At 39.7% G+C, this 25,494-nt stretch overlaps 1 protein-coding gene across 2 annotated transcripts in view; it reads left to right on the top strand.

Annotated features, from left to right (window-relative positions):
- The window catches only part of LOC143618942 (protein SHOOT GRAVITROPISM 6-like), a 29,751-nt gene extending 10,863 nt beyond the window's left edge, over window positions 1-18,888 (top strand). For both annotated transcript variants that reach the window (XM_077090992.1, XM_077090993.1), the window contains 39 exons: window positions 4,420-4,497; window positions 4,579-4,646; window positions 4,763-4,862; window positions 5,073-5,249; window positions 5,348-5,437; window positions 5,626-5,691; window positions 5,822-5,920; window positions 9,801-9,875; window positions 9,949-10,008; window positions 10,299-10,388; window positions 10,531-10,652; window positions 10,775-10,904; window positions 11,034-11,113; window positions 11,197-11,332; window positions 11,500-11,581; window positions 12,036-12,181; window positions 12,282-12,362; window positions 12,448-12,548; window positions 12,623-12,861; window positions 12,946-13,055; window positions 13,173-13,301; window positions 13,597-13,671; window positions 13,777-13,910; window positions 13,998-14,070; window positions 14,527-14,658; window positions 14,735-14,916; window positions 14,988-15,110; window positions 15,396-15,456; window positions 15,545-15,640; window positions 16,183-16,283; window positions 16,419-16,527; window positions 16,611-16,724; window positions 16,810-16,881; window positions 16,977-17,069; window positions 17,184-17,255; window positions 17,340-17,425; window positions 17,514-17,607; window positions 17,694-17,801; window positions 18,375-18,888. In XM_077090992.1, coding sequence (XP_076947107.1) covers window positions 4,420-4,497; window positions 4,579-4,646; window positions 4,763-4,862; window positions 5,073-5,249; window positions 5,348-5,437; window positions 5,626-5,691; window positions 5,822-5,920; window positions 9,801-9,875; window positions 9,949-10,008; window positions 10,299-10,388; window positions 10,531-10,652; window positions 10,775-10,904; window positions 11,034-11,113; window positions 11,197-11,332; window positions 11,500-11,581; window positions 12,036-12,181; window positions 12,282-12,362; window positions 12,448-12,548; window positions 12,623-12,861; window positions 12,946-13,055; window positions 13,173-13,301; window positions 13,597-13,671; window positions 13,777-13,910; window positions 13,998-14,070; window positions 14,527-14,658; window positions 14,735-14,916; window positions 14,988-15,110; window positions 15,396-15,456; window positions 15,545-15,640; window positions 16,183-16,283; window positions 16,419-16,527; window positions 16,611-16,724; window positions 16,810-16,881; window positions 16,977-17,069; window positions 17,184-17,255; window positions 17,340-17,425; window positions 17,514-17,607; window positions 17,694-17,801; window positions 18,375-18,557 — 4,167 coding nt within the window. In that variant the 3' untranslated portion in view covers window positions 18,558-18,888. The remainder of the gene's footprint in view (window positions 1-4,419; window positions 4,498-4,578; window positions 4,647-4,762; window positions 4,863-5,072; window positions 5,250-5,347; window positions 5,438-5,625; window positions 5,692-5,821; window positions 5,921-9,800; window positions 9,876-9,948; window positions 10,009-10,298; window positions 10,389-10,530; window positions 10,653-10,774; window positions 10,905-11,033; window positions 11,114-11,196; window positions 11,333-11,499; window positions 11,582-12,035; window positions 12,182-12,281; window positions 12,363-12,447; window positions 12,549-12,622; window positions 12,862-12,945; window positions 13,056-13,172; window positions 13,302-13,596; window positions 13,672-13,776; window positions 13,911-13,997; window positions 14,071-14,526; window positions 14,659-14,734; window positions 14,917-14,987; window positions 15,111-15,395; window positions 15,457-15,544; window positions 15,641-16,182; window positions 16,284-16,418; window positions 16,528-16,610; window positions 16,725-16,809; window positions 16,882-16,976; window positions 17,070-17,183; window positions 17,256-17,339; window positions 17,426-17,513; window positions 17,608-17,693; window positions 17,802-18,374) is intronic.
- Window positions 18,889-25,494: the final 6,606 nt, after the last annotated feature.

The following is a 25,494-nucleotide window of genomic DNA, read 5'->3' as shown; positions in this document are numbered from 1 at the left end:
ACAACGCGGTCATCAAACCCTTAGCAGTGGTCTCATTCACTATATTGAAAGCAACGTTCTTAGCCAACGTGCATCTGATGACTGCTAGGGCTTTCCTGTCTAGATCGGCCCATTCTTCATCCTTCATATTCTCGGGTTTTTGACCTCTCAAACATGGAAGCAAATCTTTCTGGCATAACAAGTCCTCGACTTGCATCTTCCACCATCCAAAATCCTGCCCATCAAACTTCTCGATTCTGATCTTACCGTCCTCAGTCATTATCTTTACCGAGTTTCTAACGGAAGCAACCTGCAATACTGATCAGAACTGTTTGACCTCTTCTGGTCAAAAGACAGATTGTACTGTAGCGCGCACTGTTCACACGCCGGAAACACTGTAGCGGCGGCGGTACTGTAGCGGCGGCTAGGGTTTCTGATTAGGGTTTGGTGGCGACTGGCGGCTGGGGTTTATAGTGTGATCCTTGCTCTGATACCAGTTGTTAGGAACAAAAGGCACACACGAACAAGAAATCAAAGCGATAAAGAACACGAGAATTTTACGTGGTTCGGTTGCGGTGTACAACCTACGTCCACGGGGTAATTAGGTTGTATTATTTTGGTGATATATAATAACAAGTACAAGAGACTATTTATAGACCGCATATTAGGGCTACTCCCTTGCTAAACAAGCTAGAACCCAATTGGGCCCAATAGGGTTAGGGCCGGCTAAAAAAATAACCTCCCTAACTCCTTTAATATGCAGTTGTCTAAATGTGGGTCCGGGGATACCACATCGCCCAACAAATTGTTACCCGTCAAGATAATATCATCAACATATACAAGCATGTACAAAATGGTGCACCGAGATGAGTATATAACTAACGAGGGGTCTGTTTTGGAACCCCGAAATCCGAGAGCACAAAGAGCCGTTGACAGGCGTTGAAACCATGCGCGGGGTGCCTGTTTCAATCCGTATAAGGATTTGTGAAGAAGGCACACATGATCCGGTTTGTGCGGGTCTACAAAACCCGGAGGTTGTTGCAAGTACACGGTCTCTTTTAAATCACCATGTAAAAAGGCATTTTGTACATCAAGTTGCCTTAAAGGCCATTTTTGTGCAACTGCTAAAGAGAGAACAACACGAATAGTTGTCGGCTTTACCACCGGGCTAAAAGTTTCCTGAAAATCAACGCCCGGTTGTTGACAAAACCCCTTAGCGACAAGGTGCGCTTTATAACGTGTAACGGTCCCTGTTTGATCTCTTTTTAATTTGTATACCCACTTGCAACCAACAATATTAGAATTCGGAACACGCGGAACTAAAGACCATGTGCCATTTCTCATAAGTGCCGAGTACTCTTCAGCCATGGCGCGACGCCATTGAGGGTGTTTGTTAGCAACGGTGAAGGTACCCGGTTCGGTATTAAGCGGGGCTATATGTGTATGAAAAGAGGTTAGATTGTGTGGTTTGGTTTGTTTAGGATTGGGGCGAAGATTAGGTGGTCGGGAACGCGGTAGATTCTGGGTGGGAATGGCAGGTTGTTGTTGGGCTGATGGTGTTCGGGTTTGGTGTTGGGCTGATGATGTTTGGGCTGATGATGTTTGGGTCTGCTGTTCGGCTGTGGATGGTTGGGCCTGCTGTTGGGCCGAGGGCGTTTGGGGCTGCTGTTGGGCAGGGGGTGTTTGGGGTTGTTGTTGAGCTAAGTGTTCTGTAGGTGAATAGGTGGTGGGATAAAATGAAGTATAAGGATTTTGGGATGATGAAGAGTGTTCAGTAGGCTGTGCGTAAAAGGGGAAGGATTGTTCATTAAACCGGACATGGCGGGCGATATAAATGCGTTTAGATTTGGGGTCAAAACACCGATAACCGTGATGGGAGGTGCTATACCCAAGAAAAACACAAGGAATGGATCGAAAATCCAATTTATGTTTGTTATATGGCCGGAGATGTGGATAACATCGACACCCGAAAACTCGAAGGAATGAGAAGTCGGGTTGATGTTGGAAAAGTTGTTCAAAAGGTGAGATGCTGGAATTTGTTCTAGATGGCATACGGTTAATAAGATAAACTGCCGTGTCGAAGGCAAAATGCCAAAACCGTTGTGGAACATTAGATTGGGCTAGCAAAGTGAGCCCGGTTTCGACAACGTGTCGATGACGGCGCTCAACAACACCGTTTTGTTCACTCGTATGAGGGCACGAGAGCCGATGAATTATGCCAAGGAAGGACAGAAATGGAAAGAGGCTTCTGAATTCACCTCCCTAGTCGGTTTGGATGGATTTTAATTTGGTTTTGAATTGGCGTTCAACCATGACTAAAAATTGCTTAAAAATGTCATGAACATCAGATTTCAATTTTAACGGAAATATCCACATAAACTTGGAGTAATGATCAACACCCAAAAGAAAATAACGATGGCCATTGAAAGAAGTAACGGGAGCGGGGCCCCATACATCACAAAATACTAAATCCAAAATGTGTGAACTTTTATAAGTAGATGGTAATAAGTGAAGTTTTGATGACTTTCCAATGGAACATGAGTCACAAAATGAAGTGGTACATTTATTTAGTAACGGTAAACGATATTTAGAAAACATAGAGTTTAAAAGTTGTGGGTGAGGATGTCCCAATCTTTGATGCCATGTGGTGGAAGAAGCTCGGGTAGCAGTGAAAGCAACTCTAGAAACCGGTTGTATCCGCGGAAGTTGGAAAGAGTGAAGACCACCATTACTTGGACCCATGAGGAGGATATTGTGTGTATACTTGTCCTTCACACAAAAACAAGTAGAGTGAAATTCAAAAAATTTAGAAGAGCCAATATGGAGGATGGGTAAACCATTACCGTTGCCAACGTGGAGACTATCCTCACCATTGTAGGCCTCGGAGTTATCAAAGCTAGAGAGATCCGGGGCAACATGTTGATTAGAACCGGTGTCCGGTAGCCAAGAAGTTGAAGCTTGAGAGCGATAATCTGCCATGTTGGCAGATGGTTGGCGTCGCGTCCTTAAGGTAGCGGGATCACGATTGGGGCACTCGGATGGGATATGACCAATACCGCACCTGTTGCATATACCAAAAACAGTATTCTGGTTAGAAGCCCAATTAAATTGATTGCGTTGACCTCCTCCTTGGCTGCGGTTGTTGTAATTTCTTCGTCCACGTGTGTTGCCTCGCCCACTGTTGCGATTGTTTCCCGACCGATTTGTATAGTAAGCCTGTGCTGGTTGTGAATATGCAGGTTGAAGTTGTAAACCCAACTGAGTGGCAAGTTGTTGAACTGCTTGAATTGTTTCTGTCTGAGACAGAGTTGGGCCGGTAGCAGAAGTGGTAGGGTTACGGTTGTGTGAAACAGCCGTGAAAGCCTGTGTTAGTGGTACATCAAACGGCTTTTTAATAATGAAATCATAATCTGACAGAAGAGTGTGAAGTTCAACAAAAGCAGTCGGGAATTGTCGAGCAAGAATAGTAGACTTCAACCCATTGTATTCATCTCTCAGTCCAGAAATCACAAGCATAACTAAGTCTTTTTCTTTTGTCGTCTCTCCAATGTTGGCAAGAGCATCTGCATATTCTTGTGCTCGGGTCAGGTATGCCGAAGAGGACTCGTCTCCTTTCATTGCAATCTTTAAGAGTTGAGTTTTTAGGGTGTATTCTCTTGAGGATGTATGAGGAGCGTAGGCCCGCTCAAGAGACAACCATAGGTCACGGGAAGTAGTTCCCTGTACATGTTGAAAAGAGGCTTCAGAAACTGTGGATAGGATTAACATGCGAACATGCGCGTCATTGGAAACCCATATAGCATAATTAGGGTTTGGTTGAGATGATGCTGGTGTGGTTTCTTTGTCTTTTGAAGATGAGGAATCTGATTGAACAGTTGTCGGTGGACACGGAATCGTGCCATCAACGTAGCCAAATAGGTTGTTTGTAATGAGGAACTGTTGGATCATTGCCTTCCAATAACCATAATTGGTGGGTGACAAGGTGAAACTAAATTTGTGAGAGTTGTGGGTTGTCTTTTCTGTTTGAGAGAGCAGCTAGGAGGGCCATTGTTAGGTTGTTATCAATTGTAGAAGAACAGATTGTGGTTGTACCAGATTAGGGTTACACCAGCTGGTACCCAAGGAAGATGAACAGATAGCCTGCTCTGATACCAAGATAGACTTGGTAGTCAGAAGGGTAAACGATTGTATTGTATTGTATATTGAATAGGAAGGTTACAAAGACTATAAATAGGAAAAACAAATACACTTTACACCCTCTAATATTTAGTAATACATAGAATGTCTAATATTATACTGACATCAAGCAGGGTACATATTTCTCAGTAGGCCTCAAGGTTGTTTTTTCTCTCAAATATTATACAAGTTTCATATCAAACTATGACTGATTGGTGTGTGTTCCTATGTTTGTTTGTAACTGTCTTGATACTTCTGTTGCAGACATATAATGAAGTTCAACATTGCTTTCTCACTGTTGGGTTGGTGTATCCTGAGCAATTGTTTAGTTTTCTTGTAAATGTAAGTCCCACAATTTGTTCTTGATATTATTTTTTATAATATTAGTTTCTTCATAAAATGACATGTATCTTCCTTCTACAGAAATCCAAGTTGAAAGAAGATCAAATGACTTTTGGTGCTCTGTGTGTTCTTAAGCATCTTCTACCCAGGTATATATGTAAAATAGATACACTTTCAAACGACACAGTGCAAATAAGAATACAAAAAGTAACACGTGACACTATTATCTCCTTTCTCACTCCAATTATCGGATATTTATTACAAGGTTATCTGAAGCTTGGCATAATAAAAGACCAGCACTCATTGAAGCCATCACATTATTGTTAGATGAGCAAAATTTAGGGGTTTGTAAAGCACTTGCAGAGGTACACTTTTAATCCATTTTTACTGTGCTTATGATGTTAGTTTATATTATGCCAATTGGAAGGATTAATATGTATTTGATTATGAATCTGTAAACTATAAGTTAATAAGGAATTACTAATTCAGTTTTTAATCAATCATATATTCCTACTATTAGGCAATTGGTATGGTGTTATAGTTTGAACATTAACTTCAGTTGTTTCTCTTTCCAGCTAATAGTCGTCATGGCTTCGCATTGTTACTTGGTTGGTCCTTCTGGTGAGCTGTTTGTTGAATATCTTGTACGGCATTGTGCCATGTCAGATCAAGAAATAGATGAGCTTGTGACCTCAAAAGACTCATTTAGCCCTACAAGTCTATATTATTCATTTCAGCAAAAGCGAGCAGAGGTTTGTATCTCATATATTGGAGTGCCATATATAATTATTTGTTAATTGTGAGTATGAAGTCCCCTAAGTGTGTGCCTGTGTTACATTGTTTCTTGCAGGCAAACATTGGGTCTGTTCGACCAACGGAGTTAAGGGCAATATGTGAAAAAGGTCTCCTTTTAGTAACCATAACTATTCCTGAAATGGAGGTAAATAAAGATGAGCTCTGACCAAATTCCAGACTTCTCTTCTTCATTCTGATGTATTGAAATTGTTTCCTTTACGATGAAATTGTGTTGCTTTTAATGGATTACCTTTTACATCCCCTATGAAATTGGTCCGTTAAAAAGAAAAATCTGAATCAAAAGTTGACGACAGATTATGTGTGATTGTGCAGCATGTTCTTTGGCCATTCATGTTGAAGATGATCATACCTCGTTTATACACTGGTGCAGTTGCCACGGTAATGTTTGATTGATCTTATTTCTGACTACACGAATAAGAATAAAGGTCTAAGTTTATATTAAGGATTTTCTCTATTAGATGAGTTATTAATTATTGTGACATTCTGGAGTAATCAAGACATTTTACAGGTTTGCAGATGTATATCAGATATGTGCAGGCATAGAGCTATTCATAGTGAGAGGATGATTCGTGAATGTAGAACTCGTGTTGATATTCCACGCCCTGAGGTACCATTAGATTGTACATACATACATGCAGGGTTATATGGTTTCTATGGTGCATAAAATCAACTGATAGTGTGTTGGGTTATGAAGGCCTTTGGGCCGGTTTTATTAGGAGGCCCAGTTTTGGTTCCTAATTATGTTTAACCCTAATATTGTTTATTATATATATCCCATCATGTAATTGTAATCTTTGTTCTGAGCTAATAAGAAAACCTAGTTGCAGCCCGTGGACGTAGGTCCCCTCGCGGGGACCGAACCACGTTAAATTCTTGTGTCGTTTATATTTTCGTTTATGCGTGTTTATCGTTGTGCATGTGTGTGCTGTTTCGCTTCCGCGCGCCGCTTTGTTCCTAACAAGTGGTATCAGAGCGGAAGGCAGTTTGAAGATTATCAAGCCTCCAAGTGGGAGATTGTTGGGTTTATGGAGGCTTAATTGGGCCCGAGTTAGAAGACATCTTTTGTGACAGATTAATTAATTAAAGACTTTTGGAAGATACGAGTTTTTTTTTGTATCGTCGGAAGAAGTGAACCAACTTCCGAGTTATAAGGTCTTGGCTCGCTGAATCGGGTAGAGCTAAGGGGTTTCAGTTTGCAGACATGAAGCCTGGAGCCACAGTGATGTTAGTTTGAGCGTATTCGGAGGAGGTCTGAACATGTTCGGGGTTTTGGTAACAGTGGGAGCACGCAGGTGTGTTCTAGGTTTGTTTCCAAAGGGACGTTGGGTTCGGAGGACCAGGAATCCGAATGTGAAAATCTCTCCTGGTATAGTCTGCTGATTTGGAGAGTGTTTATCCTCTGGAAGTCTTTGAAGCCGGTTGTGTGAGTAAGTGAGGGTCGGTTAAGATTGAGGATGAGTCATTGGCGAGTTTTGTCATGGCTGGGTCTGGGATGACCGGATTGGAGTTCTCGGGAGCTTCAATAGGCCTTTCAGGTAACTGATGAGAAGGGCGGATGCAACCAGGGTGTGGATTGGTAGAAATCTTAGTTTGTTCCTAGAGAACTGGAGGCTTGGAGAACTTCTTTTGACATCTTATAATAAACCGGGCCAACAAGGCCTACGAACCCAACAATCTCCCACTCGGAGGCCTTGAGTACTCTCGTCTGCACTCCTGATTGTACTTCTGTAATCTGAACATTAAACTTCTTCTAGTTGCCACCGCCTTCTCATCAATTAACCTGAAGGCCTGTTGAAGCTCCCCGGAGCTCCAACACGTCAGTCATGGCTGAAACTGCCCCTGACCCGTTCTCTGTCCCTACCGGCTCCCACTTACACGCACAACCTGGAATACCTTGAGAACAAACAACACTCTCCATATTAAGCAGGTAATCTTCTGGAGAGACTTTAACTGCTGAAAAACCGGTTCTCTTAACCCACTGTCTGGTAACTCTGGCTAAAGCTTTGACTGACTGACTGCCAGTGCTCCCACTGCCACGAAAACCCCTGACTAGTTTCTCTGAACCTCTTCTAGCAAGTTAAACCTGAATCTGACCTATGGCTCTGGGTTTATCTCCTGCAAAACAAACCTTCTTCTGCCCACCGACTCTGTGAACCGGACTTTGGTCTTCTTCTGAACTGGGCCGGCCACTCCCTCAGATGATAAACTGACCATATACAATGAACCCATTTTCTTGCCACGAGCAACCACGAGATTCCCTTTGACTAGTGGCAGGCCTGGCCCATTTATTTAATTAAAGAAAAAGTTGATGCTTGGGTGATGGATTCTGGTGCATCGTTTCATGCCACTCACTGTAGTGAAACGATGAAGAATCTTAAATTTGGGGATTTTGGAAAGGTTCGACTAGCGAATGATGATATTTTAGAGGTTACGGGTATGGGAGACGTTGATTTGATAACTTCAGCCGGTACTTCTTGGACTTTGAAAGACGTGAGGGTTATTCCAAGTTTGAAGAAACGTTTGATTTCAGTTGGGCAGTTGGATGACCAGGGGCACGATGTTAAGTTCGGGAATGGGCAGTGGAATATCTTCCAAAAGTCTTTAATTAATTAATCTGTCACAAAAGATGTCTTCTAACTCGGGCCCAATTAAGCCTCCATAAACCCAACAATCTCCCACTTGGAGGCTTGATAATCTTCAAACTGCCTTCCGCTATGATAACTTGTACCTCTTGTAATCTTCCTCGTCTTCCTGGTTTAATTGATGAGAAGGCGGTGGCAACTAGAAGAAGTTTAATGTTCAGATTACAGAAGTACAATCAGGAGTGCAGACGAGAGTACTCAAGGCCTCCGAGTTATTAGATTGTCGTTATCGAAGGATGTTGCGTTCAACATGTTGAAGGAAACCACAATGCGTGGGATAATGAATGCATTGTCTAACATGTACAAAAAGCCTTCGGCAGCTAATAAGGTTTTCCTGATTCGTGAACCGGTAAATACGAAGATGAAATAAGGAAGTTCAGCATCAACAACTTTAACTCGATTTTGTCATGGCTGGCTCTGGGATGACCGGATTGGAGTTCTCGGGAGCTTCAATAGGCCTTTCAGGTAACTGATGAGAAGGGCGGATGCAACCAGGTAGAAATCTTAGTTTGTTCCTAGAGAACTGGAGGCTTGGAGAACTTCTTTTGACATCTTATAATAAACCGGGCCAACAAGGCCTACGAACCCAACAATCTCCCACTCGGAGGCCTTGAGTACTCTCGTCTGCACTCCTGATTGTACTTCTGTAATCTGAACATTAAACTTCTTCTAGTTGCCACCGCCTTCTCATCAATTAAACCAGGAAGACGAGGAAGATTACAAGAGGTACAAGTTATCATAGCGGAAGGCAGTTTGAAGATTATCAAGCCTCCAAGTGGGAGATTGTTGGGTTTATGGAGGCTTAATTGGGCCCGAGTTAAAAGACATCTTTTGTGACAGATTAATTAATTAAAGACTTTTGGAAGATACGAGTTTTTTTTTGTATCGTCGGAAGAAGTGAACCAACTTCCGAGTTATAAGGTCTTGGCTCGCTGAATCGGGTAGAGCTAAGGGGTTTCAGTTTGCAGACATGAAGCCTGGAGCCACAGTGATGTTAGTTTGAGCGTATTCGGAGGAGGTCTGAACATGTTCGGGGTTTTGGTAACAGTGGGAGCACGCAGGTGTGTTCTAGGTTTGTTTCCAAAGGGACGTTGGGTTCGGAGGACCAGGAATCCGAATGTGAAAATCTCTCCTGGTATAGTCAGCTGATTTGGAGAGTGTTTATCCTCTGGAAGTCTTTGAAGCCGGTTGTGTGAGTAAGTGAGGGTCGGTTAAGATTGAGGATGAGTCATTGGCGAGTTTTGTCATGGCTGGGTCTGGGATGACCGGATTGGAGTTCTCGGGAGCTTCAATAGGCCTTTCAGGTAACTGATGAGAAGGGCGGATGCAACCAGGGTGTGGATTGGTAGAAGTTTTAGCTTGTTCTTGGAACTGGAGGCTTGGAGAACTTCTTTTGTTGAAGTTTTAGCTTGTTCTTGGAACTGGAGGCTTGGTAGATTTCTATTACTGAAGATTACTAGAGTTACTGGATGAATGAGATTGTTATATTTACTTGGATGGCAGGCTGGAATTTATCGCAAGGCCTTCAAGTGGGAGATTGTTGGGTTATGAAGGCCTTTGGGCCGGTTTTATTAGGAGGCCCAGTTTTGGTTCCTAATTATGTTTAACCCTAATATTGTTTATTATATATATCCCATCATGTAATTGTAATCTTTGTTCTGAGCTAATAAGAAAACCTAGTTGCAGCCCGTGGACGTAGGTCCCCTCGCGGGGACCGAACCACGTTAAATTCTTGTGTCGTTTATATTTTCGTTTATGCGTGTTTATCGTTGTGCATGTGTGTGCTGTTTCGCTTCCGCGCGCCGCTTTGTTCCTAACATAGTGATCTGCTTAAATGCACCTCAGGAGCTTTTTGCACGTTTGGTGGTGCTGCTTCACAATCCTCTTGCAAGGGAGCAACTGGCTACTCAAATTTTGACTGTAAGTCTATTATTACTATATATATATAGTAAGTCTTTGACAGGAGCATTAACCTTCTGCTTGGTACTTGCAGGTTCTGTGTTACTTGGCGTCTCTATTTCCAAAAAACATAAGCTTGTTTTGGCAAGATGAGGTAGTGAAGTTATATAGCCAACAATATGTAATGTGGTTATTCCATAGTTTAGGGTTCCCAAACAATAATAGAAATTTTCTTTAACCTTAGATATTAAAACTATATTACAGCTAACACATGTAATTCTTAAAATGGAGGCGGCTTATGATTTTATAGAGCTGACCTTTTGGAGATCATTTGGTTTAACATGCTTTTTATGTTTTAGATTTAGTTGCATTATTTGTTGTGTGGTTGATAATTATATACTTTTACCTAAATCTTAACTAATTTATTGTTTTGGTAAGCTCTAGATTCCAAAATTGAAAGCATATGTCAGCGACACAGAAGACCTTAAACAAGACCTTTCTTATCAAGAGACATGGGATGATATGATAATCAATGTACGTGATATGAATTCTCTACTAATTCATATGGATGCATGTTTACACATTTTTTTATCTGTATTTTCACTGCATTATTTGTCTTATAAGCATGTCAGTCTTGAAATATCATTTATTGTAAATGCATACTTTCCTATTACAGTTTCTGGCTGAAACATTGGACGTTGTCCAAGACACCGATTGGGTAATTTCTTTAGGAAATGCGTTTGCAAAACAGTATGAACTTTATACATCTGATGATGAGCATTCTGCACTACTTCACCGGTATGCACTTATTTGCATATATGTTCTTGCATTTTTTGTATCTTATTGAATTTTCTTAATTGTCCTCTCTTATTTATTGTAAGTCTTGAGAAGCATAATGAGATTTTTTTTTACTTCTATAGATGTCTTGGTATACTTCTTCAGAAAGTCGATAACAGGACTTATGTTCGTGATAAGATTGACTGGATGTACAAGCAATCAAATATTACCATTCCTGAAAATCGGCTTGGTTTGGCAAAAGCCATGGGGTTGGTATGTATAGTGCATATACTAGTGAAGTTTTTTGAATACGAACATCATATGAGTAAATGAATACCAAAAATCTGTGTCACATAATCTACCCATTGATGTTAGTAAGTTGCTGATGGCAATTCCTTGCAGGTTGCAGCATCTCACTTGGATACTGTTTTGGATAAACTTAAAGAGATTCTTGAAAACATTGGAGAAAGTGTTTTCCAGAGGTAATATATGCTAACTAGATTATAATCATTGTTAGATATATATTATCTTGTGTCTTAACATTGTGAGAATGTTTCAATTGCAGATTTCTAGCCTTCTTCTCAGATAAAAGTAAGATAATAGATTCTGATGATATTCATGCTGCATTGGCTCTAATGTATGGATATGCTGCAAGATACGCTCCATCAACTGTAATTGAAGCCAGAATAGATGCACTTGTGGTAAGCTTTCATTATTTTTTGGTTCAGTTCTATGCCCATATGCCTTGCTTGTGCAGTTTTCTTTTCTTTCACGTGTTCATGTTAGAGTAGATTATTACTTATGGTTTGGTTACTAATATGTTTTGTAGATTTTAATATATCATTGGCATGCAATTACTTTTTTTCAGGGAACTAACATGCTGTCCCATCTTCTAATTGTACGTCACCCTAGTGCAAAGCAAGCTGTTATCACTGCCATTGACTTATTAGGTTGGTCAAACTTCTACACCTATATTCTTTCATCTCGAACTAATAGTTTACTCCTAAATCCACATACCCGCCTACTGCGGGATTTGAACCCTTGACCTCCAAAGGGAGGGAGTACCTATTACACCACCAGGTACCATTGGGCCAAATGACCTTTAATCTTACAACTATGTTGTTCTGGGTGAAGTTTTAAAAACGTAACTAAGATGCTCTACTCATTGTGCTTACATTATTTTCTTGCATGCATATATTAAGCACAAGGCAGTATTTTATAGGAGTTCATAGCTTAAGCTATGGTTTCTAATGCTCTATTTTTTGTTTTATTTTCTTCTCTTTTTTATGTTTTAGGATATTTGTGTTAATCCCTTTTAATAGCAAAGTCTTGTTTTTTGACACCTGAAAATATTTCAAGCGGAAGTTGGCTGTTATGTAAGACAAATTATTGATGGTAATGCAGGACTTGCTGTCATTAATGCTGCCGAACGTGGTATATCGTTTCCATTGAAAAAACGAGACATATTGCTTGACTACATATTAACTCTAATGTGTCCACATGATGAAGAGGGTTTTTCTGATTTGAGTGTTGAGCTATTACGCACACAGGTTAATAAAGCCAATAAAGCCTTATATAGATTCATTTATTTTTAGTTAAAAAGACAAATTGTCACATGTTAATTCATTTACTTATTTTTCATGTATTTAGGCCCTTGCTTTAAGTGCTTGTACTACTTTAGTATCTGTGGATCCAAAGTTGACAAATGAAATGCGCAACATTGTCATGAAGGTGCCAGTTATAACTGTGTTTAGTCTATTATTCAGTCCTATTAGCTTCCCTCTTTTTTCTATTTAAAAATTATTTTATTTGACAGGCTACCTTGGGTTTTTTTGCTTTGCCAAATGAACCTGCTGATGCTGTCAATCCTCTTATTCACAACCTTATCACTCTTCTGTGTGCAATTCTTCTCACAAGGTACTCCTTAAACATAAGCATATGATGAACTTAAATATATTTACATATTACATTCGGAACTTTTATTTGTTTAGTGGGGAGGACGGAAGAAGCCGTGCCGAGCAACTGTTGCATATCTTGAAACAGATTGATCAATACGTTTCTTCACCTCTTGATTATCAGAGGAAAAGAGGCTGTCTTGCAGTTTATGAGATGCTGCTGAAATTCCGGACCCTTTGTGTCACTGGTTACTGCACTCTTGGTTGTCAGGGAAGTTGCACGCACATCAAACAAGTTGATCGCACCTCACGGTTTAATGTTGCTAATTTGCCATGTGAGTGCAACTTCAAACCATCTTATTCTTCCAATTTTTGCAATGTTTATTGTTTAGTAAATACACTTGTGCTTTTATGGCCAGCTGCATTTCTTTTACCAAGTCGAGACGCCTTATATTTGGGTGATAGAGTCATAGCGTATCTTCCACGTTGTGCAGATACCAATTCCGAAGTCAGAAAACTTGCTGCACAGGTGAATATTTTTTATATTAAGTTTGATAATTAAGCTGATCGGATCTTATGTTACACGTTTATGCATGTGATAATAATATTTTTGAGTCTGCTATTTTACCTTTCTTACCTCATGCAGCTTTTAGACCAGCTTTTTGATATATCTCTGTCTCTTCCGAGGCCTGTAGCTTCAAATTCTAGCACACCTATTGAATCTTCCTATGCTGCTTTGTCTTCCCTTGAGGATGTTATAGCTATATTAAGAAAAGTAAGTTAATCTAATCCTTAAAATAAGTGTTTTTTTTCCTTTCTGCGTATAACACAAACTTATGTTTTTGTACACGAGTCATTAAAAGATGGCTATGTCCCATTTGACTCATTTTATAGCCTGTAAATTCTACAGAATATATTAATCTACCATTATTATTTACATGTATAACATTTATTTTCCATAAAAGTGACCCAACTGGGACACAAAACAGAATTTGATGACCCAAATGTACCAAGAAGTACAAAGACCTCCTATATGTTCTTTTGTTTTCTAACTTATTTTGTATGATTAGGACACATCTATTGATCCTTCTGAAGTATTTAACCGCGTCATTTCATCTGTTTGTATATTGTTGACAAAAGAAGAGGTAAGGCTAAACACACACATCAACGTGTGTGATATCTGCTTTTAGATGTAAATATGAAAGTAATTATGATCACCAAGTATTATTGGTCTTGTTAACTTAATGCAGCTGGTGGCTACACTTCAAGGTTGTTCTGTAGCTATATGTGATAAGGTTAAGCCATCAGCGGAAGGTGGTATACAAGCAGTCATTGAGTTTGTTACTAGAAGGGGCAACGAGCTGAACGAGACTGATATATCAAGGTCACTAAAGCCATTATGTAGAGCTTCTAATTAATGTTCTTATTTGTGCATAGTTAGTTACATGGAAAATTTTGTGTTTTTCTACAGAATTGCCCGGTCTTTGCTTTCTGCTGCAGTTCACGTGACTGAGAAATCTCTACGCCATGAATCACTTGTTGCTGTATCCTTTTTCTCATGCAACACTTGTCACTGTTTCAAATAAGGGTGTTTGGATCTGTGTTTTGAAACCGATTCTGTGATATTGAATAACCATAATCAGATGGTTAACTTTAGTAAATGGGCGGTAAATGTGCTTCCATTGTATGGAATTGAAATAAAGTTGTTGCAGTTGGTTTGAAACTGATTATATCAATCAATCAATCAATCATACCCAGTGGAGTCCCACCAATAGCCAAGCTATAAGTAGGGTCTGGGGAGGGTGGATGTAGTAGGCACACCGTACCTCTATCCAACGGGATAGAGAGGTGGCTTCCTGAAGTAATCTGAAGTAAAATATGCGTATTCAAACAATAAAAACTGATTATTGCAACTTTAAGTCACAATGGTCATATAATCAAGTTCCAAAAAAACAATTTAAAGTGTCTTTTATTCATGTTTTTTTCTTGACTTTTTAAAGATTTCATCTCTAGCTGAACATACCAGCCCGGGAGTTGTTTTTAATGAAGTACTGACTGCTGCAGCTCGGGATATTGTCACTAAGGATATACTTAGAATGCCAGGTGGCTGGCCAATGCAGGATGCATTTTATGTGAGTGCCCCATGATATTACAATAGAATACCTATATATTCCTTCATCAAGGCTAAAGCTTGCTTGTTTTTTCTAGGTTTTTTCTCAGCACAATGAGCTTTCGTCATCGTTTCTAGAACACTTGATATCTACTCTGAGTCACACTTCTGTACATAAAGCTGACATAGGAAAAGGAGACCTTTTAGGGGATTCTGTTGGGGGCCGTGCGGAGAATGAGATCCTGCAAGCTGCTATTGTTGCTCTGACTTCATTCTTCAGGTCATTTTTTGATGCATTAACTTTTAATTATTTGTGACGTGACTTTTGTTTAAACTTTGCATTTTCTGCAGAGGAGGTGGTAAAATTGGGAAGAGAGCAGTTGAACACGACTATGCATCAGTTACTGCCATACTTACTCTTCATTTAGGAAGCTGTCACAGTCAGTCAAGTTCCTCTCAGCATGAGCAACTACGGTAATACAAATTTTTTGACAGCACAATTTGTTCTTTTAACTGTTTAAAGCAACAAACCTATCATTCATTACCAAACTATGCAAATTTCTAACCATTTGATGCAACATGTGTATCTGATTTTACCATTAAATGCAACAACTTGCATAGTTTGGTAAGAAAATGTTAATTTAAATAGTTAAAAAAGTACGTTGCATATTCTTGCAGTTTGCCAAAAGATAAAATCTTTTTAATGCTGAGAATGTTTTGAGGCTGAATTTTCTTATATGTATTCATCTTAAATTGCAGTCCGCGTCTAATAGCATTTCAGGCATTTTGTGAATGTGTTGGAGACCTTGAAATGGGAAAGGTATTTACTTTTGGACAAGTGTAGCCTAATTGCAGCATCAAAAGGTGTATTTACTATTTTCCGCCCTCTTTTTTTTCTTGCTGTTCAGATTTTGGCTAGAGATGGAGAACACAATGTGGATGAAAAGTGGATCAATCTTATTGGTGACTTGGCTGGTTCTATTTCCATAAAAAGACCTAAAGAGGTAAACTTTTTATGTTTTCTTCTTTTCCCCACAAAAGGTTAAATGAAAGCGATTGCTAATACAGTTACACGCTACTAGGCAAGTCCTTTTACTATCAACCGTATCTCTATTACTAGTTATAGTCTCAAGCCATCCTTAACAGTGTATAAGTATATTATTATAAATAGATAATCAACACATATAAATGCTTAGTTATGGTATGCATAAATTACCCACATTAAGGATTAATCATTATCAAACTAAAATGTAGGTTTATGCACAAGCCTAAATCATCCAACTGACCAGTAGCTCCATATAACATCAATCAGTCATCATCTAGGATTAACACCCTCTAAACAAATACCAAGAAATGATTAGCCCAGATTATGGGTCCAATGAACTCGAGCTTGATAAACACATGATGTGCTATATAAATTAGAGTTCTCCATCTTAATAAAATTGCCTTGCAATTCTTGTTTATTGTTCACAATGATACATTTAAAACTCTGTTGTGTAATGTTCATTTTATTGGACTTATATGCAAACTTTTTTTTCCTTTTCAGGTTTCAGCAATATCAGTTATATTAAGTAAATACTTGAATCAACCGGTGAGATTCCAAAGGGAAGCTGCAGCAGCAGCCTTGTCAGAGTTTATACGTCACATGTATGTCTCAAATAATTGCATTTCAGTCTCTGTTTCACACATTCACCTCATTTTTTCTATATCAAAGCTGCATTGTTCAGCTAGATAATAAATAATGGGCTTTCTATATTTTTTAATTGGTATTTCTTAATGCAGCAATGAAGGATCTGGTTCAGTATTGGAGCCAATAGTTGAAGCATTATGTCGACACGTGTCAGACGATTCTCCTATGGTCAGGCGTCTTTGTCTACGTGGACTCGTGCAGGTTTTACAACTTACACTTATATGATTTCTATCAATTTGGTTAAGTTTCTTTTTGAGGCCTTACTTTTCAACATGTTTTTGCAGATACCACCTGTCCATATTAATACATACACAAAAGAAATTCTTGGTGTAATATTGGCCTTGCTCGATGACTCAGACGATTCGGTTCAATTGACTGCAGTGCTATGCTTGCTTTCGGTATATTAGAATCAGTTTTTGTTTTCCTATATATAAAACAACTTTTTCTTGAATTTATAGTGAGTTTATATATAATATGTGTTAGATTCTTGAGCTAACACCAAACGGCGTGGAGCATGTTCTAATTAATTTGTCTGTCCGGCTTCGCAATCTTCAGGTGAATTTGTAAAAGTAACATTTTGAATATATAAAAACGATAAAGTAGTCTAACTATATAGTTTCTTTATGGACAAATTTGTGGTTTCTAAACAGCTCTCGATGGACACAAAGATGAGAGCAAATGCTTTTGCAGCATTTGGGGCGTTAAGTCAATATGGTCAACCACGTGACTCTTTTCTTGAGCAGGTTTTTTAATTGCTTTCAACTATTTCACTCAAGTGTTTTGGGTCAACCTAATATGTTCTGACCAATCCAAAAGTTGACCATTTTGGCCTGTTACCCAACCTGTGGTCATTTAAGGTACATGCTGTTTTGCCACGTTTGGTTCTTCATCTTCTTGACGATGAATATTCTGTCCGACAAGCTTGCCGGGTAAATATCATCAGGTGTTTCATATATTTGTTGTTTTAAGTTGTATTCACTTCTTGATAGTTGCTTTTGTTGGTTATCAACCAGAATACAATCAGGCAGGTGGCTCCCCTCATGGAAATCGAGGATTTGATCTCCCTACTTAATACAAATCGTTATGTATCTGATCACAGGTATATATTGATAAAATTGTAGTAATAACAATAATAATATTCTTCTCGTTCGTTACATGGTTTGATTTTCCACTCTTACCCTTTTCAGGAGTGACTATCAAGAATTTCTTAGAGATCTTGCGAGGCTATTCATTCAGCATCTGGCTTCCAGGATTGATACATACATGGCATCAATAATACAGGTCTTAAAAATATAATTAAAATGAAAATAGCTATGTATAATCTATCCTCCATGAATTAAAATAATCGTTATATGCTAATTGTGTAGGCTTTCGATGCTCCTTGGCCTGCAATCCAAGCAAATGCCATTTATTTGTCCAGCAGTATGCTTGCTTTAACAGATGATCAGCACATTTTGGCATCTTATTATCATCAGGTGGATACTCTCTCCTTATTAAAGAATAAAAATCACCTATTGCGCGCACACAAATACATATACATAGGGATCAATTCTTTTCAGAACCAAAGTATAATGTTGAGAACTACGAGAACCGCATAATACACCTGTACATTGTGCATAGAATATAATTAGAGATAATGGGAGAGAGAAATACGGGCGGTTACATAACTGTCAGGTGTACCGCATTTATTGCAATAGGTACAAATGCATTATGCAGATCTCACAGTTCTCACATATTTCTTGGTTTTTATTTGAACACTCCTATATACATATATATCTGACTCTTTTCTCTTTTTAATAGAGTTTTATATAGTTTTATCTAATAGATTGATAACCTTTTATAAGTAGTGTATATTGATTTTACTGTTATTTTGTTTATTTAACTATCATATTTGTGTTCATTTATGTTCCATATTGATCATCTGACATTTTCAAAGAAGTACAAATATTTCAAGTAACCCGTGAACTATATGGCCCATAAAGTCAAAATGTGGAGTTTGTGAAAACTTGCAGCTGGATATTTTTGAAATATATTTGTTGGTTTTTTAGGTTTTCGGGTTGTTGGTGAGCAAAGGAAGTCGTTCTACAGATGCAATAGTGAGAGCAACTTGTTCTTCAGCCTTGGGCATGTTATTGAAATCTACAAATTTGATTTCATGGAGAGTTGACCGGCTCGAGCATATAGACTCGGGCAGAAGCAGTATTGATTCAGAATCTAGTAGCAGGAGGTAACATAAGTTGGAATCAGTTTTGAAACGACTCGCGGATTGGTCCTTGATCTTTGTTTGTATTATGCATAGTGTGTAAAGTTGGCCTTTTGAGTATTGTAAAGTTTGGTTTATTTGTTCAAGAAAGTAGAAAGAGTGCCTAGGGTTTGAAGTTCTAGCTTTTGTGTAGTTTGTTTCAGAATTTGTGTTGAAATTTTGTAAAAACTATTGCATCATAAGATCAAAGTTGCTTGGTGTTTTTGAAACTTTAGTTAAGAGATTTCAAAGCATCAAACATCTTAGTTAAATTATTGTTTATAAGCTTTAAAGAAGCTGGCTCGGCATGGTTTGCAAACAAGTCAGAGCCCGAGACGGGTTGTTGAAGAGTATTTAGATTTTTCGATCATGTGTTTTCCAGCCAACATGTTCGAAGAACAAAATGATACAAAATTTAAATCAAGTTAAGTTTAACCTCAAACTTTTAGTCACATAAGATTTAGCCGAAGATTTTGGTTACAGTTTTGGCCAGGATTTAAACCTGAACCGTGATGATTCATGCACGCCCATAATCTGCAAATTCGTACTATAAAGTGTTTCACACTATTAACATTATTGTAGTTGCTTATGGATTTTGTATGTGTGGATATTTTTCTTAATCCTGGACAATTTGTTTCCATCGCATCTCACGAAATCAATAATCATTAAGACAAAGTTTCACTGAATGAGGGAGAACGAAATTCGAAGTGCGTATTTCAGTTATGAAATTAGACTGGGTGATGTTCTTATATAGTTGTCAAATTGGCACTTAACAGTTAGTTCTGGTACCAGAACCCATCCATTAGTCATAAATGAATTATAACTGAACCGACATAAACTGAACCGACATATGAACACTCCTAATATGCAATAAGGTGATTTGAATTCATACTATAAAGTGTTCGGTTATAGTTTTCAGATTAAAGTATATCACGTACACTAAATCAATAATTGGTAAGACAAACTTTCTCACTTATTGAGACTCCGTGAAATTTGAAGTGTGTAATTGATTACGGAATTAATGTTCTTGTATGGGTGTCAAATCGACACCAGGTGAACCTTCGCGATTGTTCCAAATGTGGTTATGACTTATGATAGTTAACAATTACTTCTAGTACCAGAAATTGTACTTAGGTAGAAGACCAATGGCAACCGAAGTTCATTAGAGCCACAACCGACCTTCAACTTAACTACCAAGTTCAAAGTTACTATAGAACTTTAGTTCAATAATGAAGTACAAAGTCATTACTGTCACCAGCAACGAGCGCTGCTCCTTGGATCCCACAACGGGTCATCCCCTTGACCCTACCAGGCAAGGGGCAACCTCTTGGAAGTTGGAACCTCCTCAGAAGAATACCTAAATGTTCCTCAGCACTGAACTCACAATAATCTTGAACAAGTGTACTCTATGCCTCCTAACTCATACCAACGTAGATACGGGTAGTATATTATTTATAAAAAAATAACTATAAATTGTGTATAAATAAAATAATTAAATAATTGTGAGTTATACAATACTAAGCGAGTCGATCTTGAATTGAAAACGCTCTTACAAGTTAAGCTCAAGATTAAGAAATATAGCTCAAAACAAATCAAACTTAATATTTTGTGAGCCCGTTCTCAATTTGATTCGCTTACACCCCACCTTCCGTTCTTCCCCCACCTTAGTCTTTTGATCTATTTATTTATTTTATTTTTTAAAAACTCAACTTGACTTCCTCTCTCTCACGAATAGCATTTAAATTTGGACCGCGACGTTTCTCTTCCACGTCTCCAATCCGGTCTCCAATCCGTGACTACCTATTGATTGCGTACATTCCACCAATTTCCTTTAGGTAATTTTATTGATGCAGTTTGCCTTCTAGTCCAATGATATGGGGGTGATGTTCTTGAGATATTTTTGGCTGAGTCAGGTTTAAAGCGTAAAAATCAACATGAACAGTTGACATCCCGTTTAAAAAAGACTTAGAATAGTTGGTTCGTTACAAAGTTGTTGAAAAAAAAGGAAAACTTTATTGATGACGTAAGCTCTTATGTAAGAACGAGTTAAGAGTATCTATCCACACTCCTCACAATCACGTGATTTTCCATTTGGATTGATTTGGAATTTGGACCATACCAAAATACTATGGGAGCGAATCTATAATAGTATAAAAATAAGGATTTGTGTCCTTCAGATGGTTGATATTAAAATAATGAATATCAAGTTGATGGACAGGTATTTTTGCCAAAAAAAAAAAAAAAAATTAAAAATGAAACCCTAAAAACCCAAACACCCCCCCCCCCCCTCAATAAATATATAAATAAACTAGTTTGAGGCCCGTATACTACACGAGTAGTTCTTGAAAATACAATATTTAATAAATAATCAGTATACAATAAACAATAAACCTCTTAAACACTTTCAATACATTCGTTGTACAATAGTCTGTAAAACAACTTTTAAAGTAAAAGATAATTATAAATATCAAATGTTTGAAAAAAAAATATGATGTAAATATTAAATTAATAAATTTTGAGAATTATAACTATTATTTTACTATTATAAATAAATTTGTTAAAAAGGGTGAGGTTTAATGTAGAAGTAACAAGTGGCAAAATTTGTAGTCTTTTATTAAAGAGTATCAGATAAAACTAGATAATATAGAGATAAAAATTTAATAATGAAAGCGAGATGATGGTGTCGATTTAAAGGAGCAAGAAAGATATGAGATGAAGAAGTCAAAATAAGATGAATAGTATACAGCAGGCCTGGTCACTATCAGCCGCTGATACAGTATGGCGAGCAGCATGCTCCTGTACTGTATCACTATTAGCCGCTGCCTACTCACCAACTACTGTCATACCACGTGCGTAGCCGGCAGTTGGTGGAAAGGGAATAGTATACAGCAGGCCTGGTCACTATCAGCCGCTGCCTACCCATCAACTACCAGCAGGGCACGTGCGTAGGCTACTGTTGATGAACAGGAACACTGTTGCAGCCGGCCATACCTCCTTGGAAACCTACCTTCGGCTATAAATACCCCAAATGGTATGATCATCTAAACATGACATTATCACATTATCATCATAATATACCTGATATCTGCTCTAGCAATCTCTTAATATATTTTAATATTTAAAGAGCAATCTAGTCTGATTCTCACGCCGGAGGGTGGTCACAAGGAGGAACCCCCCCTTCTCAGTGACGAGCTCACGGTGTCTGTTTTGCAGGTTATCAGAAGAACCATCTTCCAAGGGTCTAACCCCTCGTGGGAAACAGCTATCCAACCCCCAGGTTACCAGTAATCTGTCCGGGGTCCGGTTAGTGTTTCTTCATTGGCGCCATCCGTGCATAAAGCTAGAACTACAATTTTCTCCAGTTTTTTCAAACTTTTACAAAGATGGTTAGAGAAATTCCGGTAACCACAACCCCAGCTACTGGGGGGAATACCGGCAACACAGTTTTTACAAACACTACCCCGGCTACCGAAGCCGGGGCAAGTGAAGTAAATTTTACGAACACTACCCCACTTACCAAAGCTGGGGCAAGTGCAGTAAATGATCAACTACTGGGATCCACCGATACCCAGTTTGAGAAACGAAGACTCCCCCGCCAGACTCTCGATGAAGTTAAGGCATGGGCGGAGGCACGACAAAAGGAATTCCAGGCTGAGTTGGACGAACGCTTGCGTTCCGTGCAACAGGCCGACGAATTCGAATACTGGGAGGATGACTCGGAGGAATCCGACTCCGACGCGAACCCTCGCCATAGGGCAAAAGGGAAGCGTAAGGAAACGGAATCCCAACCGAAAAGGCATTTTGGACAAGCCTTCAAACCAAAAAGCACAGGTGGAAGTCCACGAGACTTCTCCAAAACATTCAGACCAAACGTTGCAAATGCGGGAACGTCCAAATTTGCTAAGGACATTGCGGAGGCAATCGCCCCAAAGAGTGCCAAACAAATGCCTAACATAGGCACATATGACGGTTTATCTGATCCAGCCGATCATTTGAACAGGTTCATAGCGGGGGCAACCGTCAGCAATTGGACGGAACCCACGTGGTGCTACATGTTCCAAATGACGCTTGTTGGGGCTGCTAGAGCTTGGTTTGATCGTCTACCGGTCAACCACATCTACGACTGGGCAGACTTCCAACAGAAGTTTAGCCAACACTTCAGCCAGCAACGGAAGTATACCGAGGAGCAATGGACAATCCTCAAATGCTTACGAGAGGAAGATGAATCTCTGCCAAACTTCATCACTCGCTTCAACTCAAAGAAGCTAAGTTTGGGCAATATCAGCGAAGATCTTGTTCGCGCTGCCTTCATCCAGGGCGCACATGACCCAGAGCTCATCCGCACCCTAACGGGTAAAGATGGCATGCCATCCACATGGGATGGCATCATGACAGCAGCAAAACGCTATGCGGAAACAGAGAAGCAACTGGGTAGGGATCTCCCACAGAGCACAAACCTCTACACTCAGAAGACGAGAGAAGACAACGTCCTCACCGCCAGACTAAATAAAAAGCGAAAGCTAGGCATTTGGCAGTCAAGGGTAAACTTTGACACCTCATCCGACTTGCAACATCGAGTGGGCGGAAGGGATAATGTACAGTCGCACCGGAACTCCAGATGGACGCCACTCACCAAAAGCGTCACTGAGATATTCGCCACTGAAGAGCTCCCATGGCCAAAGCCTCCAATAATCCGACATCGTCACGATGCTGATCGGAGCAAATACTGTGACTTCCACAAGACAAAAGGCCACAACACTGAAGAATGCATAGACGTAAAGGACATGGTCGAAGCATTTGTCAGAGATGGGACGCTCGCGCACCTCGTGGCACAATAAAGGCTGAGCAGGCGGGTGCGTATAGAACCTCAGCTGGGGAAGACACGAATCAATTCCAGCTTCAAAATCGAGACTACATGCTGCGTAAAGAACGAGATCCCGAACCAGGTGCGTATCGGCTCGATGGCACTCCCATCCCAACATGGAAGGGAGCTCATTTACACAGTCTGCATGTAAATCAATTCCAATTTGAAAAGAAAAGGCCAAGAGCCACTTCTAATGGAAATGATTCTCTTTAAGAACATCGAAGCTGATGATTTTACATTCATACTTTTCTGAACACTAATATGCCGGTTTTCACCGCATAATTACGTGAAGTCATTGCATGGGAAGGCGGTCCTACCCGCATGAACCCAATAACGTGACAAACCTTCACGCAGGTCAGTTTGGGAAAAAGTTCAGCACCCAAAAATGAAAGTGCCGGTCTATCCGCATGAATCATTAAAGGAAACTGAATAATAACCTATCAACAACCGCGCGTCGAACGGTTAAACTATGCAACACTGGTGACGGCGTTCACATTACGTGAAGTCGTTGCGTGGGAAGGCGGTCCTACCCGCACGAACCCAATAACTTGACAAACCTTCACGCAGGTCAGTTGAAGGGGAAGAGTTCAATTATCCTATTAAATGAAAGTGCCAGTCTATCCGCATGAATCATGAAAGGAAACCGAACACTAACCTATCGACAACCGCGCGTCGAACGGTTCAAAACAAAATTCTTAAAAAGGATAAGGAAAACCTACACGCAGGTCGGATAAGGGTAAAGTTTTGCCATCCTACTAAGTGCAAGTGACGGTTCTACCCGCACAATCACGAAAGAGGAAGCAAGACTTCCTGTTATCAACCACGTTCAAAGGTTAACTTATCCTCAAAGGATGAGGAAAACCTACACGCAGGTCAGATAAGGGTAAAGTTTTGCCATCCTACTAAGTGCAAGTGACGGTTCTACCCGCACAATCACGAAAGAGGAAGCAAAACTTCACACCTATTATCAACCACGTTCAAAGGTTAACTTATCCTCAAAAGGATGAGGAAAACCTACACGCAGGTCAGATAAGGGTAAAGTTTTGCCATCCTACTAAGTGCAAGTGACGGTTTTACCCGCACAATCACGAAAGAGGAAGCAAAAACTCTAATCCATTATCAACCACGTTCAAAGGTTAACTTATCTTAATGCCTTAGAAATTTCGAAAAGGAAAACCTACACGCAGGTCAGATGAAGGTTAAAGTTTAGCCATCCTACCAAGTGCAAGTGACGGTTCTACCCGCACAATCACGAAGGAGGAAGCGAAACTTTAACCCATTATCAACCACGTTCAAAGGTTCTTATTCTAAACACTTGGAAAATTGCTAATTTAAACTAAGTATGCAAGTCATAAGTTTATAAAGCAAGGAACCCAAAGAAGGAAATAACAATCTTATACGCAAAAAGATTAATATTTCAAGAATATATTACAAGAATGGCCGGGTAACTACCCGCCTAAGAGAATAAAACTATACAAGTCTTAGCAATGGGAAGGGATCTTCAGGATCAAGCTTCAGGGACGCTTCCACTTGGACCCGCTCCGTCAGAAGAACGGGGTGGTTCGAGGAACGCTTTGAGGACAGCTAACCCATCATCAGCAGCAGCTACTTCGTCCACCTTTTCCACCACTGGATGCGGGAAGGCGGCGTATTGGTTCAATGCTTGGTCATAAATGGCTTCGGTATCCACATCGAACAAAGGGAAGTTGGAAGGCGGGACGCCTTTCTCAACAAACCCTAGACCAAGCAGGAAGCCGGCCTTTTCCCCATCCTCATGAGAAGCGTTGAGGGCTGCGGTCATAGCATCATCGTAAGAGGTCTCTGAAAAGACCCGACGCACAACCTACAATGAAAAAATACAAGTATTAGAACCTTTTCTTACAAAAGAAAAGCGAGAAGATAAAGCTAAACATACCTGAGGCAACGCTTCTCGAAGAAGCCATTGGAGGGCAGCTTGAGCTTCGTTATGGGCGCGTTCGGCTTCGCTCTTGTTAAGGTTGGCAAGTAAAACTTCCTTTGCGGCAGCCTCTTCGACGCCCTTAAGCTTCCGCTCGGTGTGGTC

The sequence above is a fragment of the Bidens hawaiensis genome, unplaced genomic scaffold (genome assembly GCF_021521415.1).
Source record: "Bidens hawaiensis isolate Kalapana, Puna unplaced genomic scaffold, B.hawaiensis_p1.1 tig00002343_1, whole genome shotgun sequence".
NCBI lineage: Eukaryota > Viridiplantae > Streptophyta > Magnoliopsida > Asterales > Asteraceae > Bidens > Bidens hawaiensis.
The sequence above is the reverse complement of the archived record's forward strand: the minus strand, read 5'-3'. Positions and strand labels throughout refer to the sequence as shown.